The 20031-nt window shown below is 40.9% G+C and overlaps 1 protein-coding gene across 4 annotated transcripts in view; it reads left to right on the top strand.

Annotated features, from left to right (window-relative positions):
• Window positions 1–20031, top strand: part of LOC129767008 (spondin-1) — a 160540-nt gene that overhangs the window by 116573 nt on the left and 23936 nt on the right. For all 4 annotated transcript variants that reach the window (XM_055767610.1, XM_055767608.1, XM_055767612.1 and 1 more), the window contains one exon: window positions 3004–3335. In XM_055767610.1, the coding sequence (XP_055623585.1) occupies window positions 3107–3335 (229 nt within the window). In that variant the 5' untranslated portion in view covers window positions 3004–3106. The remainder of the gene's footprint in view (window positions 1–3003; window positions 3336–20031) is intronic.

Genomic DNA, 20031 nt, shown 5'->3' with positions numbered 1-20031 from the left:
TTGTTCTGATTCCACGAATGAGATCGATTCCTTCGGTGTGGATAAGATGAAGACAATCCATCGGTAGGCCTTGTTAGATTCTTGGCAGACCAAGGATTTAACACTAAACCTACCGATGTTCCATGTATACCTATTCCTACCACAGCGGGTCAAGTGAGCCTTTATGAATAGTTAGTAAACAATAACTCGATTTATATAGTTTTGTTGAGAAACGTGGCATTTTTTTCGTCAAAGAAGATTCCTCCGACTTGCACTGTGATCACGCGTGTTCTAGAGCTTGCCACTCAGAATGCATTCAAGGCGTGTTATTTGGCATAGAAATCTCAACTAAGTACTAATAAAAATGACGCAAGTAATAATACGTTGAGACTGCGAAGTTCCTCTAGGAACGTTAGTGCCATTGAAGAAGAAGAAGAGAAACGTGGCATATCATATATCTCCTGTATATTTCGACATTTTGAGAATAAAGGCTGATTTAGACGATGCCAGTCAGCGCTCTAGTTGAGGTATCCAGTGAACAGAGAACAGACACTCTGTCCAAGTTACTTGTACCAGTATCGAACAAGTAATTGGCCTCTAACTTGAACAGAGTGTCTGTTCTCTATTCACTGGATACTTCAACTGGAGCGCTGACTGGCATCGTCTAAATCAGCCTTAACAGTTATTAGAAAAATAATAAAATTACAATTTTTGACACGCAGAATAGCACTGTAGCTTGGAATGGTTCTCGATTATCGATTATCCCGCTTGGATAGTCAGCAATACAATTAATTCTAATCATTCACTATTCATTCACAAATACAACAAAATATATAAAGCAATAGCAAAATTGTGTAAGGCAATGGTTTTGTATCACAACCACACGTACAAATCTTTCTGATATCATATGAATGTGTACATGGGTCAAATGACCCGTTGCGGTAGTTAGGGCAGATATTTCTCAGTAAAAAAAAATAACAAGAGAGGACTAAACACTGAAAAATACATTCGATGTATGTTTTAAGAAAAGTAGTGTAGGCAAATTATGTTGTGACAATGTAATTTGCAAGAACATTTTGACTAAAAGTTTAAAATGGGTCATTTGACTCCTCGTGGTAGGTTTAGTGTTAACTATCAAATTTTATACATTGGCTGGCATAAAGGATACAATGTATCAGAGTAGGTGACATCTAAAGACAGCGTGTAGAAAACACGGCTTCTTTCGTGATCCGCCCGTAACAGACGGAACGCGAAACACGAGAAAACTCGTGAGCGGTCCTTAATAGGTTAAGACAAATGTGCTACAAATCATAGACATACGATTTTTGTTAATCCGCCGTTTGGCGTGAAATTGCATATTTATTTCATCATCAGGCGTGTATTTATCGCAGAGTTACCGCTGTGCAAAATACACTTAAAATATCGATGCTGCACTTTGCTGTTCTATTTTTGTTGTTGTTGTTGAGTGTAACTACACAGCAGACAATATGTACAAACTTGCAATACAGTAGTGTACCTTTGACACTTACTGTGTACACCTAGCTGGCTTTCTGTTAAAATTGTAAATAGAAACAAAAAAGTAATCTACAAAGAGCAGCTCGATGTAAGTTTTCGTCTGCAGAAAATAAGGTTCTCATTATTATCGAGTAATTTTTTGGGGTATTATTCGTTAAGTGAATGTTTTACCATCACTTCTCTTGCAGTTTATCGAATCAGCGTTGAAGTCTCTGATTTTTACTCCAGAAATATTGACGGATAGAGAAGGACACTCCACCGATTAAAGACAAACATTTTGTTTTGAAAGCAATTCGACCATCTTCTTTTATTAACAGATGTTCACTAACTACGTTTGCAAGTGCAACCAGATATCATGGACGAATCAGCAGAGTGGTTTTTAAAACGAAATCCGAATGAGTCATTCCGGATGCCGGAAGCTATTTTAGACATGAAAAAATGAGAAAAAATACAAGTCCTTCTAGTTGAGTTTAGTCTAGCTTTTTCGTAAGATTATCTTTAAAGCATATTTGAAGACCTTCAAAATTTAACGAGTACATAAACTTGAATTTTCAGTTAGTGTCCATCTTTTCTACCCCAAGTGCCTTTCTTTCCCGACTCAATATTATTTTTCCAAAGATGCCGGGCACATAATTTTTTTAAAATGTTTGCCTCAAAGACAAATTTTATTATAAAAAGAAATCTAGACTATCAATTTGTGGTAAGATAGCTATATATTTTTTGTGACATTCACGAGAAAGAACAACTTTTACTTAGGGTGTCCGTCTTTACCACCTTTCCCCTATCAGAGGAAAACGTTGATATCAACGTTGAAGAAACAAATAGAAGTAAAAAATGTCAGAAGGCGATATTCGTGACTGTATTCAAAGTGTATTTATTATTATCTGTTTTTTATCAAACATTCACACAGATTTATGTGATTACTCTAACATCATTTGAATTTCTGACAATTCAGTTATCAATAATCTAATTTTCTCCGCATTCATGGTTTGTATACTGAAATACTTAAGAAACATCTTCATTCCTTATTTAATATCAACGAAGCGCAATTTACCATCTTCTGGTACTTGTTCAAGACAGAACACTCCGTGCAGTGCAATCGTAAAATTTTGCGCAACCCTCTTTGTAGTTATGTTGGCGTAACCCGAAGGAAGCAACAGGAAACTAGTTCTAGGAAACGTAATCTTTTTCCTTTTCCGAGTTGTTTGTCGTCGCCATCGTCGGTATCGTTTCCCATCGTTATGTAAAAAGTTCTGAAGAGCTCTCCGCTTCCAGTGCGACCTGTGATGATCGTAATAAGCGTATTCCTTCCGTCGGAATCGATGGAAATCGAGCGTCTCCAATCATCCTCTTCAGGCTGGCTCGCACAACAACATCTCGACAGAGCTCATGCAATGGAATTCGCTCCTCATGGAAATCTTTCGTTCGGATAACAACTGCGACACTATTATTCGTAGAATATCAATTTGCTGCCTTTGTTGAAACTGTTATTTTCTTATCCCTTTCCAGAGACGCACATTGCGGAATCCCGGCATCGAGTCATCACGCCATCGTTCAAACCCAATTCCAACTCTTCCGGAGCGAATGTAGTTCCACTGGAGCCCGGCAATCAATGAATCCGTACGCAGCACAGAGAAGTGTGACAAAATTCCCCAAGGTAGCCCTGCTTTTCGGTCTGCTGACATTTCTGCTGCTACCAAATGGGGAGAGTTTTGCGGAAGCGATCCGCTGCGACCGGACCCCGGAGGCAACCGGTGCCAGCAAATCGCCAGCCGATGGCCGTTTCCGGATACGCATCTCCGGCAATCCGGAGAAGTATGTGCCTGGCGAATCGTACACGAGTAAGTACCCGCGGGTCTCAATTTTCCAATGTTCAAACGACTCTCGCCCCCTCCGTCGCCAAATCACCTGCTCGTTAGCTCAAAATATTGACGCAACTAAACGACAACCTGCCGATCCACCCATAAACAAGCCCCTTTTCCCAAGTGCGTCATATAGATCAGATTTACGGCATGATTCGAGTCAGGAGCGAACTCCATAGATTTCCATTATTACCCGGGTAAATGGTCCCGAACCAGGTTGGAATAAACATTATCTGTTTGGGTTAGAGCTGTTGACTGCGAACGGCGTTGCGCATCCAGTATCGATTTGCCGTTTCGATAACGCCGTCCGTGATAAGGAACAACTGTCAGTTGGGGTGAAAGCTACCGTTTGCTTCTACGGTACTGATTTCTCTGGGTGTTTTACCTAGCTTCCCTTTTTTATTCGTCGATACAATTGTTTCCTGAATTTCACCGTGTGGCGAAAGCAGTCGTTGAATAAGTAACGCTTCATAAAATTTTACGCACTGGGCAATAAAAGTGCTCGGCTGTAATATTCCGTGATATTGAAAGACTCCAGCGGCGGTTCCCGCGCGTTCAGTGATTACACACGGCAGGGAAGAGCCATTTTGATGGCCATTCTTCCGCAAAAGATGGTAGCGATTTGCGTATCTGGTTTCTAATTAACGCTAGGATGAATAACTCAAAAAATACACACAATCGCCGAGCAATTTGTTTTTATTCATCTTTCCCCACTCCCGAAAGACACATAACGCCGGAGATCCCACGTGGCGTTAAGCCGCGTGAATATTCAACTAGCAAATATTTGTTGGCCGGATTAGGTTTTTCTTTTTCTGTGGAAAATAATATAAATTTTATGCCCCACCCGCTGAAACTCGAGGCTTTGCAAATTTAGTTAGCAAATTTGTTTTTTTTTCTGGCCAGAGTCTGCGGTTTCGCCGTTTCGCAGCGTAAGCTCGTTTGCTCGTGCAAAAATGTGTGTTATCTGTGCATGTATCGGAAATGTCTGGCGTTTGCAGCGCGGTGCAATCAGATTAATAGATTCGTTCTATTGTGAAAGTAATCCGCTGGAAGGGAAAGCTTCTCGACTACCGGAGCATTTTGTTGACGTTTTTATTTTCCTGCTCAATATATCCCAGCGTGAACACTTTTATTCGCGTCCGTCGATCAATGGGATTATCGCGTATCAATGCGATGTACAGTCATGAAAGCCATACATTGAATTGAAAATGGACGCGCCACCAACAGCAGGTTCTGTTGGTGACATGAAAATAATCCAAATATCTCATCGAATCTACACTGTGCTTATTGTGGCTTTTTTCTTTTGCTGTATGTTGAATGAAATACAACGCGTCTCCACTCAGGATAGATCAGATTCGTGGGTTTGTTTTTTCAGATATGTTGTGGTTTTATTGATATCGGCAGATCTCGATATTTTATATTATTATTATTATTATTTATTATTTATTCATCTGACTTTTTGTTGTCTTAATGAATTAAGATGGGGAAAAACCAAATAGAGAAGGCCAAAACCCCATATCTTTTCATTCACATGCAAAACATATATAAGTATAAAAAAGTAGCACATTTTGAACACAACAAATATAAAAAAGTAAATAATAATAGGCGTCAACTGTGGTCAAATCATAAAAAAAATAACAAAAAACTGATTGGGAACTGGGACCTTGTCCATAGTTAATGTCGTTGTCAGTGGTTCATCCTATTCAGTTCTGTGAGTCTGTGTTTGAATGCGGACGCAGTAGAGCCAAAATCAAAGTGAGCGAAAACTTCATTGAAACTTGCCGACATGAATCGCACAGGGTCATGGAGGCCGTACAAAGTATTTCGGGGCTCAAGAAGCAGAAAGTTTCGTTGGCGAAGCAGTCGTTCAGGAGCGTAGATGTTAAGCTGTCCTAATAATTCCGGTGCGTCAGCTTCTCCGTTGAAAATTTTTGCAACAAACACAGCTTGGTCAATACTCCTTCTCTGTTCCAGTGTCTGCAGTCCCAGCAATCTGCATCGATCTTCGTATCGGGGAAGGTTCAATGCATCTCGCCACGGAAGACGTCGGAGGGCATATCTAACGAATTTCCTCTGTATTGCTTCGACTCTTGCGGTTCATGTTGACTGGTATGGGCACCAAACTACAGAGTTAAATTCCAGAATCGATCGCACCAGAGTGCAGTATAGAGACCGGAGGCAAAGTGGGTCGTTAAACTCTTGGGATATTTTAAACATGAATCCCAGCTGGCGGTTAGCTCTAGAAATAATGTCGTTGTAGTGTGATCGGAAGGTGAATGCTGAGTCTAGGATGATCCCGAGATCATGAACTTGATATACACGATCGAGAGACTGTCCGTCAATTGCGTAATCGTACTCTGTCGGATTGAGCTTGCGGTGGAACGTGATAACGTTGCATTTATGAATGCTTAGCGTAAGCATGTTCCGTGTACACCATTCAGTGAAACGATTCAGCAGCCGTTGTAAAGCGTAACAGTCCTCAATACTCCTCATGACCATGTAGATTTTGACGTCGTCAGCGTAAAACAGTCGATAGCCGGGTGGTAGTATGACAGATAGCTCATTAATAAATATTGAAAATAGCAAGGGACCCAGATTGCTCCCTTGTGGCACGCCAGATAAATTCGAGAAATGTTCCGAAGTTACCGACCCAATGCTAACAGTGAGCCTACGATTTAAGAGGTATGATTTGAACCAGCTGATAATATCCGCGGTTATACCGATTCTCCCTAATCGTTCCAACAGTATTCCATGATCAACTCTATCGAAGGCAGATTTCAAGTCTGTGTAGACGGTGTCGACTTGGGCACCAGCATCAATGTTTTTTATACAAAAAGAGGCGAACTGAACTAGGTTCGTGGTAGTTGACCTTTTCGGATAAAACCCGTGCTGATCCATGGCAATGTAATTCTTGCAAGAGTCGAAAAGTAGGTCGTTCATAAGAATTTCGAAAACCTTGGAACAGGCGCAAAGCGAAGTTATTCCTCTGTAGTTCTCAACATTCTGCCGATTCCCTTTTTTAAACACAGGAAACATGATAGACGTCTTCTAGCTTGTGGGAAAACAGCGTTGCCTTAATGACAGATTAAAGATGGATGTGAGTGGAGAAACCAACTCGTCACAACATTTTTTAAGGATGTAGGTAGGTATTCCATCAGGACTGGATATTGAACATCTCAATTTGTTTATGGCGAATTTCACTTGATTCGGTGTGATGTCGAGGTTTCCCAGATGGCACACGTCTCTTGGTGTATCTCTACAAGCGTCCAAGATTCTTGACGAAATCGTGTCGTTGAATGCGCTTTTGAAGTGAGTTGCAAACTATCTACATTTTTCTGCAGTTGAATGAACAACCTCGTTGCCCAGAAACATTTCCGCGGGCAACCCATTGTTATCCTTCCGTTTTGACTTCATGAATTTCCAAAAATGTGCGGGTGTCTACGTAAATCTTCTTGAGTCAGTATGCTTTAGCGTTTGTATAAATAGCGGTTATATATTCGGTAACTGTCACTAGCCCGCGCGAAATGTTGCTTGGTATATAAGCACCGGGATCGGCAATAAACTCGAAGCGCCTTCGATCTTAGACATTTTAGATGTCTTAGGTGTGCATTTCCCCAGGGTGGTTTAGGAGACGGTCTGCGCAGTGGGATGAAATTAACCAAATGACTTTTAAGCAAGCTTGTAAAGCAATCAACTGCAACGTTTATATCGTCAGCGGATTCTAAGAAATGCCAATCAGTTTGGCGAAGGGCTTCTAGTAAGCCTTCAGTATTGGTTCGATGAAAGTCAAGTCCAGGTTCATCCGGAATGTTTTCAAGTACGATGGACTGTGATAGACTAACTGTCAACTCCAAAGCAGGATGGTTGGAGTCAAGAACGGAGAGCGGTTCGGCTGCTTCTTCGAGAAGGCATCGTGAGAGCGTAGCTTCATTCACCAGGGCAAAATCCAAAATTCGTGCATTCTGGTTGGTAATATGATTGATTTGAGATAAACCGTGCAAACTGAAACCGTCTAGTAACGAAGCACAAGCGACAGAAATGCTAAATTGCAAGGCATCAACGGAAGGACGATCGTTTCTTGGAGTGTTCCAGACAAGTCCCGACTGATTGTAGTCACCAAGCAAAATGGCAAGATCATTATCCCCAAGGCGGGAATAAAGGGTGTGTCACATCAAATTGCATCACGGAAAAAACGCTATAGAAATTTAATTTTTAGGAATTATATCTTCAGCTTTCGCTTATAATCAGATAAGAGTGTATAGATCACGTTGGCCATGCTTCACTGTCAATTTTTCGTAAATTTGGAAAAATGTCGTCGAATGAAAAAGAGCGTCGTGAATTAATCCTGTGCACTCATTTCGAGAATCCGGAGTTGTCACATCGGAATCAGTTTAGACGTGATCCGAGAAGTTCGGTTCGGGATGTCGCCAATAAGCTGAATTTGTCAAGTTCATTCGTCCAGCGGACCAAGCAGCGGGAGGGCCTGCGTACATACAAGGTTCAGAAGGCTCCTAACCGCGACGAAAGGCAAAACATGGTGGGGAAGACGCGGGCCCGGAAGCTGTACACCGAAATGCTGACGAAGCCGCATTGCCTGGTAATGGACGACGAAACCTACGTCAAAGCGGACGTAGTTCTTCTCCGCAGAGGACAAATTCAGCGTTCCGGAGGAGATTCGCAAGCAGAAACTATCCAAGTTTGCCAAAAAGTACATGTTGTGGCAAGCGATCTGCTCTTGCGGAAAGCGGAGCGCCCCCTTCGTGATGACCGGCACGGTAAACGGGCAGGTTTACCTTAAGGAGTGCCTACAGAAGCGCTTACTACCACTATTGAAGCAGCACGAGGGCCCGACCATCTTCTGGCCGGATCTCGCTTCGTGCCACTATTCAAAGGACGTGTTGGAGTGGTACGAAGCCAACGGGGTCACCTTCGTGCCAAAGGAAATGAACCCGCCCAACGCGCCGGAGCTTCGCCCAATAGAGAAATATTGGGCGATTATGAAGCAGGCCCTCCGGAAGAACCCAAAAGTTGTCAAATCGGAGGCGGACTTCAAGAGAAAATGGATTTCTGTTTAAAAAAAACTACAACCTGACGTTGTACAGAACCTTATGGACGGGGTGAAGAGGAAGTATGAATATGAAGAATAAGTATGAATAAAAAGAAAATGCCAAAACTTGTTTAATAGTTTTTATTTTACTGTCTAAAATTTTCAAAAGGATCGGTCTACTGGGCGAATTTCTACAGCGTTTTTTCCGTGATGCAATTTGATGTGACACACCCTTTAGACCGCTGCAATTGACTCAATATGATCACTAACGCTTGCTAAATAGGTAGGCCCGTTGGCTCGTTGTCGACGTGAAAATACTGGATAGCATGACCATTACAAAAGTGCAAGAGCCTAACACTCAACGGTAGGTTCAGTAAATTTTGACGCAATATAGGGCTTATTGTTCTTTCTTTATTGCCGACCCTTCAATTAATATTGGCTTCTTTAAGGAGGTATTCTAGTCTAGGAATCGGAAATTTTTTTTAAAAAAATTCTTCATATTACTTTAGTTCAGACATTCCAGAATGTAGGGTAGGGCGGGGCTAGTTGGTCATAGGGGTAAGTTGGTTAGTGACGATATCTTGGAATCTGAAAAATTAGCGATATATGGATGAAAAATAGCGAATTGCTGATGTAGTAAAATAAGCAAATTGGAAAAACTTTTTATTAAGTAGGTTAAGGAATACGAAAATGATGCCGATTTTTCCAAAAATCTTTCATTGTTCGCCCATTATAAAATTGATTCTGAAAATGATTGATAATCGTGAAAAAAATCGGTTCTAACGTAAAAAGTTTATAGTATGTATTAGTTTTAAATGTTAATGGAAATCACTTTTAAAATTATGTTTATTGAATTATCATGAACATTCTTTATCATATATAGAGGGGTTAGTTGGACACACAAATTGCTCGTTTGAGAGCAACGCATATAAAATTGTCAGGTATGCCGCGTTTCATTACGCAAGCTATAAACAAATATAGAAAGTATATGTTTTACTGCTAAACCCAGTGTTTTTGAAACGAGATAACCTGATACCAACCACCGCACAAACCGCTTGCAATATAATTGTCATATTTATATTTTTGCTGTAAAATTATCATTAAATATAATAAACGCTTACATTGAATATCAGAACTACATAATAATCGTGTAATGTTGCATACCTGAAGGTTATTTCAATATACTTTGGGGCGAACGGTACAAATGTCATCAAAACAAATGCAAGCCAAGGCGCCTAGAAGTATATCCTAAGGTGGGCCAACTTGCTAAAACTACTCTTCAGCCATCTTGGAAGTCTACTTTGTTTTGTTTGTAAACAAAACACAATCCGCTTGTGGCTAAGCTCGCTCGTGATCAGTCTATCTCTTTCACGCTTCAAGCAAATAATCCCCCTTCTGCTTTCTTCCGTACTGTTTTCATATACCGCTCCCCTAACCAACTTAGTGTCGAAATAGCCTCACCTTAGGATATACTTCTGGGCGCCTTGATGCAAGCAAGAAACCGCGCCGCAGGGATGCCAGGTGATTTTTTCAAATGTCTTCACATGGTATGAGAAAATTTCTTCAAATGTCTTCACCATAATATCGGAGGAAAGTTCAAAAACGGAATTGTGATAACTCTATTTGTTTATTTCAGCTTTGAAGTTTTGGTTGTAACTCAAACCATATCCATGAAACTAATTGTAGAAAAGATATGTAACATTCGATTTTTGAAGTGGTCGTCTGAAAGATCTAGGTTAAGCTATTGTATAGTATAGGCCCAAAATAATAGAAATGCAATGTCACAATCATTCGGATTTTCGAGCGCAAATGAACTAATGTCTTCTAGAGACAAGATGTATTCAGACCATTTCGTTCGTTGAGCCTAAAGCCCTACTTTTTTTGACAATATTTTCGGCCAATAGTGAGAATTTCATGGAAATAATATGTTTTAAAAATCCACGTACGCCATCATACTTAATTGTCTTCACATATCTCATAATGTCTTCGCAAAATCAAATGTTTTTCAAATGAAGACATGTCTTCAAACCTGGCATCTCTGGTGCGCCGCAAAGTGGAAGAGAGACGAAATCGCTGGAAAAGATTGCCTGACTTATTTTCAACAACGATGAGAATTTGAAATTTTCATTAATTTGTATTTATACTTGACTACATGATATTTGTTAACTGTTTTTGTTTTGATTCTATCAATTAATTTATAATAAAGGAAACTTCCAATGGAAAAACGCTAATTATTCGCTCAAACAGAACATGCCTATTATTGACCAACTTACCCCTTGTGTGGGGTTAGTTGGTCAATTTATTTTGCAATATGAATACGTTAAATAAAAGAAAAATGTCAAATAAATTATTCTTTGGTTTCATTGAAAGGGTAAAAGGTAAGCTTTATTGTGGTACATAACATTCTAACGCAAAACTTCATACTACAAAGTTGTAGCCAAATTTATTCAAAAATGATCAACTAGCACCGCCCTACCCTACCCTAGAAAGGACTGTTCGAAAATTCCTTTATCTACCGAGTTATAGCCATTTCTAGTGATGCGGTATCTCATCTAGTACGGCCATAGCAATTAATTTAAAATGCGTTTTCCTCGAAACTATTAGGTGTACCGGTAAGTTTCTTCGGTTTTACAACAGATGGCGTAACTTGATTATAATTCGAGTGAATCAAATTTCCAGACATTCGTTGGAAAGCTACTGTCATTGCGCATCTTTTTCAGAATATGCCAAAAAGTTAAGCGTAAAAAACATAGTTTTTTGCCAGGTCGAATATGTCGAATTTCGTACCAACGAGTGTTTTGCGGGTGTTACTTCATTACCTAAAAATGAAGAAAATAGCTGCGGAAAGTCATCGCATTTTGGTGGAAGTTTATGGTGACCATGCTCCAACTGAGCGAACGTGTTTGCACGGTTTAAAAGTGGTAATTTTGACTTGGAAGACGAAGAACGTTCCGGACCGCCAAAAAACTGTAAGGGGTCGTATCTAGGACACGACCGCATTTTCGACGCAGAATTAAGTAATTATATTATGCAATCAACTTGTTTACCACTTCGAATATTATTTTAGAATGCATCGAAATTTTTGAAATATCTACTTATAATTATCTACTGGTAAACTTATAGAGAATAATATGGATATCGCTACCAGACTGTAGATTTACAAATTAGATATTTTTTTTTTTTTATAATTCGTTTATTTGTACAGGCTCAGTTACATAGGTTTAAAGAAGCCAAACTCTCAACTATACTTTTACTATTAACATGTTTTCTTAATTCTACGGTTAATGAAATAGGAAACCGATTACTCGCGGTCGACTCGAGTTTAGAAGGGTGACACATTTTCTTTAGGAAAAGGATGGGATGTAAGGAGATTGTAACTATGTTCACACTCACACTCACACTCACTTTCACATTCATACTCACACATCACACTGAATTCTTAAACTATCCTCACATCTAATATGTATTAACAATTTAACTTATTCTAATGTTAGGGAACCGATAGCTCGCGAAGGACGAAAAGGAGGAGAAAATGGGGGGGAAAGGATGTAAGAACAATCACACTCGAAGATCGATATCTTTAAGGAAAACATATATTTGGGACATGTAATCAAGGTCTAACCGAGCCAACACATCTCTCACCGGCACATTGGGCTGCCTTCCTCGAGCCCGAAGGGAGTTTTCTAAATTCGATCTGGCGACAAAATATAGCTCGCACGACCAAACAACGTGTTCGATGTCGTGGTAACCATGGCCACAAACGCAGAGATTGCTGTCGGCAAGCTTGAAACGAAAAAGCAGCGCATCTAAAGAACAGTGATTGGACATGAGTCGGGAGAAGGTCCGAATAAAGTCCCGACTCAAGTCCAGACTTTTGAACCATGGTTTGAGGCTAACCTTAGGGATAATCGAGTGGAACCACCGGCCCAATTCATCTTCGTTCCACTTGCGTTGCCAGTTAGCGATGGTATTTTTACGAACTAAAGAATAAAATTCATTGAAGGCGATTTGACGCTGATAAATATCGCCTTCAATTGCACCTAGCTTTGCTAATGAGTCAGCCCTCTCATTACCCGAAATGGAGCAATGTGAAGGGACCCAGACAAAGGTAATGACATAACAGCGTCTGGTTAAAGCACTCAAAATTTCTCGTATTCTCTCAAGGAAGTACGGCGAGTGCTTTTCCGGCCTCACTGAACGGATAGCTTCGACAGAGCTAAGACTATCCGTTACAATGTAATAGTGTTCAACAGGTCGTGAGGCGACGCTGTCCAGCGCCCAGTGTATTGCTGCCAATTCAGCAATATATACTGAGCAAGGATACTGAAGACTGTGTGAGGTGCTAAAAAATACGTTGAACACTCCAAATCCTATGGACTCATTCATAGAGGACCCATCAGTAAAGTACATATTATCACAATTGACACGCCCATACTTTGCTTTGAAGATCGTAGGAGCGATCCTCGATCGAAGATAATCTGGAATTTCATGGATTTTCTCCTTCATGAACAGATCAAAATGTACAGAGGAATTGATGTAGTCAGAAAAACAAACACGGTTGGGAATGTACGAAGAAGGATCAACCTGCATGGTGATGAATTCATGATATGAGCTCATGAATCCAGAATGAAAATTTAGCTCGATAAGCTGCTCAAAATTTCCGATCACCAATGGGTTCATAACCTTACACCGGATGAGGAACCGAAGAGATAATAAATTGAAGCGATCTTTTAGTGGGAGTACGCCTGCCAAAACCTCGAGACTCATGGTATGCGTTGAGGGCATACATTCCAACGCGATACGGAGACAAAGATACTGAATTCGCTCGAGTTTAATGAGATGTGTTTTGGCAGCTGATTGAAAACAGAAACTGCCATACTCCATCACTGAGAGAATAGTTGTTCGATACAACATTATAAGATCTTCGGGATGGGCTCCCCACCAGGTGCCGGTAATTGTACGGAGAAAGTTTATTCTTTGTTGACATTTTTTACTCAGATACCTAATATGGGCCCCCCAAGTACATTTGGAGTCGAACCAGACCCCAAGATACTTGAATGACATAGCATGAGTGATCGGTTTACCCAAAAGTTGAAGCTTTGGTTTTGCTGGTCTATGCTTCCTAGAAAAAACCACCATCTCTGTTTTCTCCGTGGAGAATTCGATCCCTAGCCCAATGGCCCAGGTTGAAAAATTGTTCAAAGTATCTTGTAAGGGTCCTTGCAGGTCGGATTCGTTTGATCCTACGACAGACACCACTCCATCATCTGCAAGTTGTCTTAGGTTGCAATTTTGTGTAAGGCAATTGTCGATGTCGCTTACATAGAAGTTGTACAAAAGGGGGCTTAAACATGAACCCTGAGGGAGGCCCATGTAAGAGATCCGACTCACTGCCGAATCTCCATGAGAAAAATTCAAATGTTTCTCACAAAGCAAGTTATATAACATATTATTCAATAGAGGCGGCAGACCCCGAGAGTGTAATTTGTCTGACAGGACCTCTATTGAAACTGAATCAAAGTCACCCTTTATGTCCAAGAATACTGAAGCCATTTGTTTTTTTTCGGCGTAAGCCATTTGAATTTCTGAAGAAAGCAACGCAAGACAATCATTCGTCCCCTTGCCCCTGCGGAACCCATATTGTGTATCTGAGAGTAGGCCATTCGTTTCAACCCATCGATCAAGGCGAAACAAGATCATTTTCTCCAACAATTTCCGTATACAAGACAGCATTGCTATTGGGCGGTACGAATTGAAGTCGGACGCGGGCTTTCCAGGTTTTTGAATAGCTATAACTCGTACTTGTCTCCAATCATCTGGAACAATATTATGTTCCAGAAACCGATTGAATAAATTCAACAAGCGATGTTTCGCCACACCAGGGAGGTTTTTCAACAAGTTGAACTTAATTCTATCCGTTCCTGGAGCCGAATTGTTACAAGAAAGGAGAGCAAGAGAGAATTCTACCATCGAAAACTCGGAATCAAGATCGCACCTATCTTGTGGTATGTCTCGAACAATTTTTTGCACAGGAGCGGAATCAGGACAAACCTTCCGTGCAAAATTAAAAATCCATCGATGTGAATATTCTTCGCTTTCATTCGTTGATGAGCGATTTCGCATGTTTCGAGCCACTTTCCATAATTTTTTCATTGACGTTTCTCATGACAAACCTCCCACGAAATTTCGCCAATAAGCACGTTTTTTCCCTTTGATCAAGTTTTTAAATTGATTTTCAAGGTCCAAATACGTCTGAAAATTTTCAGGGGTTCCACGTTTCCGAAAAGCTTTAAATGCATTCGATTTTTCTACATAAAGCTTGGAACATATGCTATCCCACCATGGATTGGGAGGCCTTCGACGAATAGTGGAACCTGGGATGGGTTTCGTTTGAGCGCGAACCGCGCTGTCATATATCAAACGAGAAAGGAAGTTATACTCCTCCAATGGAGGTAAACCATCTCTGGAATTGATGGCTAGAGCAATCGCGTCCGCATATTTTTTCCAGTCAATGTGTCTTGTGAGGTCATATGCCATGTTTATAGATTCAGAAGAATTCGACCCAATGGTGATGGAAATTTTGATTGGCAAGTGATCACTACCGTTGGGGTTCTGGATTACATTCCACTTGCAATCTAACGATAGTGAATTCGAGCAAAGCGAGAGGTCAAGAGCACTTGGGTTAGCAGGAGGTTTAGGAACACGTGTTGTTTCCCCAGTGTTCAAAATGGTCACATTGAAGCTGTTACAAAGGTCATATATCAACAATGAACGATTGTCGTCGTACTGTTCCCCCCAGGCAGTTCCGTGAGAGTTGAAGTCTCCCAAGATCAATCGTGGCTCAGGAAGGAGTGAGCACATGTCATCAAGTTGTTTGCGGCTAACCACAACTCTCGGAGGCCAATACAAGCTGACAATACAGAGGTCTTTGCCTCTGATGTTTGCATGACAAGCAACAGCTTCGATCCCTCCAATAGTTGGAAGGTCAATTCTAAAAAATGAGTGGCACTTATTGATCCCCAAAAGCACCCCTCCGTATCTATCATCACGGTCCAAGCGTATAATATTAAAATCGTGGAAAGAGATATCATCTCGCGAAGAAAGCCAAGTTTCGGACAGAGCAAAAACATCACAATTGAAGTTATGAATTAAAAATTTGAATGTATCCAATTTAGGGATAAGACTACGACAATTCCACTGTAAAACAGTGATATCTCCGACCTCTCTATTTGAATTAGACATCAAGAGATATAATCATTGCAAGGAGGGGCCATGTTTGCATCAATTGTTGCAAAATTGTCTTTAATACTGGAAGCATTGAGATGACAATGGTTCTGATGGAGTCGGAAACATTAAAACACTTGAAGATTTGATCCAAAAGGTCAGACAACTTTATAAATCCCGATTGGGAAATTGAACTGGACGGAAAAATAGGGACAGTTGGGGTTTTTGATGTCCCCTCGAGTGCTGGGTCGTTCGAAGATGAAATATTCCCACGGAAGCCAGGAGGAACCTGATTTTGCTTGTCCGCTGCACTCGATTTTTTAGGCAAGCTAACAGAGGATATAACCGTGGGGACTTGTTCTTGAACTTTGGGAGTGGTCACATTTTTGCGCCGAGGATTCCCTTTGAAAATAAACGGTGTGCCCTCGCTAGCTGTGTCCGCTTCCATTTCATCAACTGGCAACGCGGAAAAGGTATTGTGTGTTGAGATTGGTTGTTCTTGTTGTTGGGTCAGTGGCGAAGCGCCCTTTAAAATTTCCGCAAAAGTACGTTTCGAGCGTTCCTTTAAAGAGCGCTTCTGCTTCTCCCAGCGACTCTTGTAAGTTTCACAAGCTGAGAGCACGTGTGGGGATCCTCCGCAATATGGACACTTATGCTCAGTCGCACTGCAGGATTTCCCCACATGTTGCTCTCCGCAAGTGGCACAGCGCTCCTTGTTGACACAATAATCTGCTGTGTGACCAACTGACTTGCATTTGTTGCAAGTCATGGGCTTTGGCACGAAGAGTCGCAGTGGTAGCCTCAATTTGTCTACCATAACGTAGTCAGGGAGGGCGGAACCAGCAAAAGTTACTCGAAACGAGTCGGACGGCGTGAATTTTGTTTTTCCCTCTTCCTGGGACACTTTTCCTAACTGTTGGCAGTCCAAAATTTTAACTATCGACCGAGGAAGCTTTTTAAATCTGCCATCTCCCTTTTTTATAAATTCGCTCGTCAGACCCGTTTCTGTAATCACCCCCGAAATTTCTACGTTATGGCAGGGCACATAGGCGCGATATTCTAGGATGAATCTATTGTCGACAACAATTTCAGCCACGACAACACGCAGTTTGTTCGGTCTAACCTTTCTCATTTCGACCACGGAGGAATAATTTTTTGTCAGATCTTTCATAATCTGAATGACGTTCAGCGATTTCCCGTTGGATTTGGGCCGGAAGAAAACAACCCATGGACCAGTTCCAGGTGCATCCTCTGGATAAACCTTGACACGGGAAGAGGACAAAACAGAAGAAGAAGACGAGGACGAGGTTTGGGCGGGAACGGGGACGGTAGAGGGGGGAGATGAGGTGGATGGTTGAGAGGGATCAGGAGCAACAGATGAGGAATGCGAGGTCGATGGTTGAGTTAAAACGGGGGGGTTCGGGGGATGAGTGGCGAGGTTTGTGGATTTCTTAGAGGGGGGCTTTTTAATCGACGACTCTTCTGTATCACACGGAACGCGCTTAAGCGACTTTCCGGCACCTTTTTGTGCAACGGAAAGGGAGTCATCGAAGGAGATCTCCATATTAAAAGACCCCCCACCTTCATCCATCATTTATGTGGCTGATAATTGCAATAGTTTGAATGATTCCTATAACCTAATAAAAAAAAACAAAGAAAAACAAAAAATAATAAAACTACTTGCTAACGCACACCAGTGCGATGATTGCGGTAACGGCTGCTGCTCGATCGGATGATTGCAGACGCCGCTGCGATTGTGCACTTTTCAGTCCGGTGCTCGTTCTCACGTTCTCACTCACAGCGATTCACACGAGATGCACCAGTACAATTGAACTTAGCGATCGGCTGATCGCGTGTTGGGCGCTCGGCACAAATGAAATGGTGTATCACACCACTAAGCGCGTTCTTCCACACTGATATTGTGTGCGTGCGACTGACCACCGTGTCCGACTCCAATTTGCGATGGCGATGAATTGGCGAGAAATGAAAGCCAGCCACTTTGGCAGGCCTTGTTGCGGCTTCTCCACTCGCTGATTGCGAGGTTGAACACAATGTCCACAAGACCACGGTAAACGCGTGATAATAAAAACACCAGGGCGAGTAAGGTTAATAACAGCTTACGGCACTCGATCACGATTACGGGAACGCGAAAGTAAACGACTGATTGCTTGCGCTGTCCAGACTTGAATTGACAAATTAGATATATAATATATTAATACATTACATTTACGATTGAACAGCGCTGCCAACCCGCACCAGAATTTCTCATTCCCACTCAGATCGATAACAAATTTTGAACACTTTTGCTCCTACATACCGCATGAGGTGGAATCGAATCCCACAACATGCAACAGTAAGATTTTCCTACGGGGATTTGAAAGCATACTTCCATGAAATATATTTTGTATCTAAATAAATGCAGTGTACCGTTCTGAATCATATTTCGGACGCTTAAGGCATATGATGCAGAAAACAGATCTCAACTTTATGCACAGGTATTATTTGGTTGCTATTTTTAATAAATTAGTTCAATATGCTTTTAAGCATATATTTTTTTTTCTATTTTGGTACCTATTTGATTGAAAACATAGAAAAATCATCGAATAAAATGCTTTTCAAATCAAGCGAATAAAAATCAAACTTCGGATACCATTTATAAAAAAATCAAATTTCGGACACTTTATTTTGTAATTTTTTGAACGAAAATTGCATTACCGTTCTGAATCATATTTCGGACACTTTGTTCTAATATCTTGAAATGCTTAATGCACTGATGAATATAACTATAAAATCAATCAATACAATTGCTCCGTTAGAGTAATCTCTTGTTTTCAGTATCATTTCATATGAGAACTACCATTGAATTATAATATAATCGGCAAAAATCTGACAACACTACTCATAATCGTGTGTGTTTGACGTTTGTTATGTGTTTGAAATCAGCATTAGGCATGAATGAAATCCGCTCACTCGTAACTGTGGTTTCATTCCATCCCTTTTCTTTTGTTTTTCGCCTCTGGCCCTGAGAAGGACCCTTGTGGAAAAAAATGGGTGGGTTATATCTACAGGGTGGGCCATTTAAAGTGGAAGCATCTGGCAACCCCATAACTTTTGACAAAGATGTCAGCTGTACATTCAATATAACTTCTCAATTGTGTTAACTAAACGTGCGTGGAAAAATAAAAATAAAGTTAAAACATCGCCTGGAGACAACACTATACGTCGATTACATGCCAAATTTATATCGTCTGGTAGTGTTGGTAATGCCAGTCATCTGTCCAGACAACGACCAAGACGTTTCGACGAGAATATTGATGCCGTTCGAGCCAGTGTTGCAGAGACTCCATCGACATCAAGTCGCCATCGTTCGCAAGAGTTAGGCATCGCTCGAACCACTCCGACGCATAATTCGTGTTGATTTGAAAATGTTTCCGTATAAAATTTAAATGGCTCAACAACTTAACCCATCTGACTTACCACGTCGACTTGATATTGCGAAATGGACCATCGAAATGGCCAAAAATGAACGTGGCTTTTGGCAAAAAATCATAATGTCTGATGAGGCGCATTTCAACTTGAATGGAGGAGTGAATAAACAAAATTGTTGGTTTTATGTTACTGAAAACCCTCAATTCATCGAAACGCAACCTCTTTACGACCAAAAAGTTACTGTGTGGTGTGGCATTTATGCCGATAAAGTCATCGGCCCGTACTTCTTTGAAAACGAAAATGGAGCAACGGTAACCGTGAATGGGGAGCGTTATCGGACAATGATAACCGATTTTTTATTGCCATTTGTTCGTGAAAATGAATTGGACAATTACTGGTTCCAACAGGACGGCGCTACATGCCATACAGCGGCTGCCACGACCAAATTATTGCGCGAAATGTTCCCCGGAAGATTAATATCGAAAAACGGCGATTATGACTGGCCACCGAGATCACCTGATTTGACGCCTCCTGACTTTTTTTATGGGGATATTTAAAATCCAAGGTATACACTGGTAAACCAAGGACCCTGGCTGCGCTGAAAGACAATATCCGACAAGAAATTGCTGCCATATTGGCCGAAACATTGGGCAAAGTGATGGAAAATGCCGAAAAAAGGGCACATTTTGCGGTCAAGGCCAGAGGCGGTCATTTACGAGATATCATAATCAAAAAGTAGTTAGAACAAATCTCCTTGGACCAAAATAAATGAATTTCAAAAAAAAAATTTAAAATTCCACTTCTTTACTTTGCTATTGCAAAAACAAATCCTTCCACTTTAAATGGCCCACCCTGTATGACATAACGGCAGGGTTGATGTGGGACTACCGTTGTTTTAGTAAGTATTTGTATTGTATTGAACAAATTATCGATTGAACGAAACAATTTTTGAATACAATTGAATTCAACATACAC

This window comes from Toxorhynchites rutilus, chromosome 2 (assembly GCF_029784135.1).
Source record: "Toxorhynchites rutilus septentrionalis strain SRP chromosome 2, ASM2978413v1, whole genome shotgun sequence".
In the NCBI taxonomy this organism is placed as follows: domain Eukaryota; kingdom Metazoa; phylum Arthropoda; class Insecta; order Diptera; family Culicidae; genus Toxorhynchites; species Toxorhynchites rutilus.
Note: the sequence above shows the minus strand (reverse complement) of the source record. Positions and strands in the feature narration are given on the sequence as shown.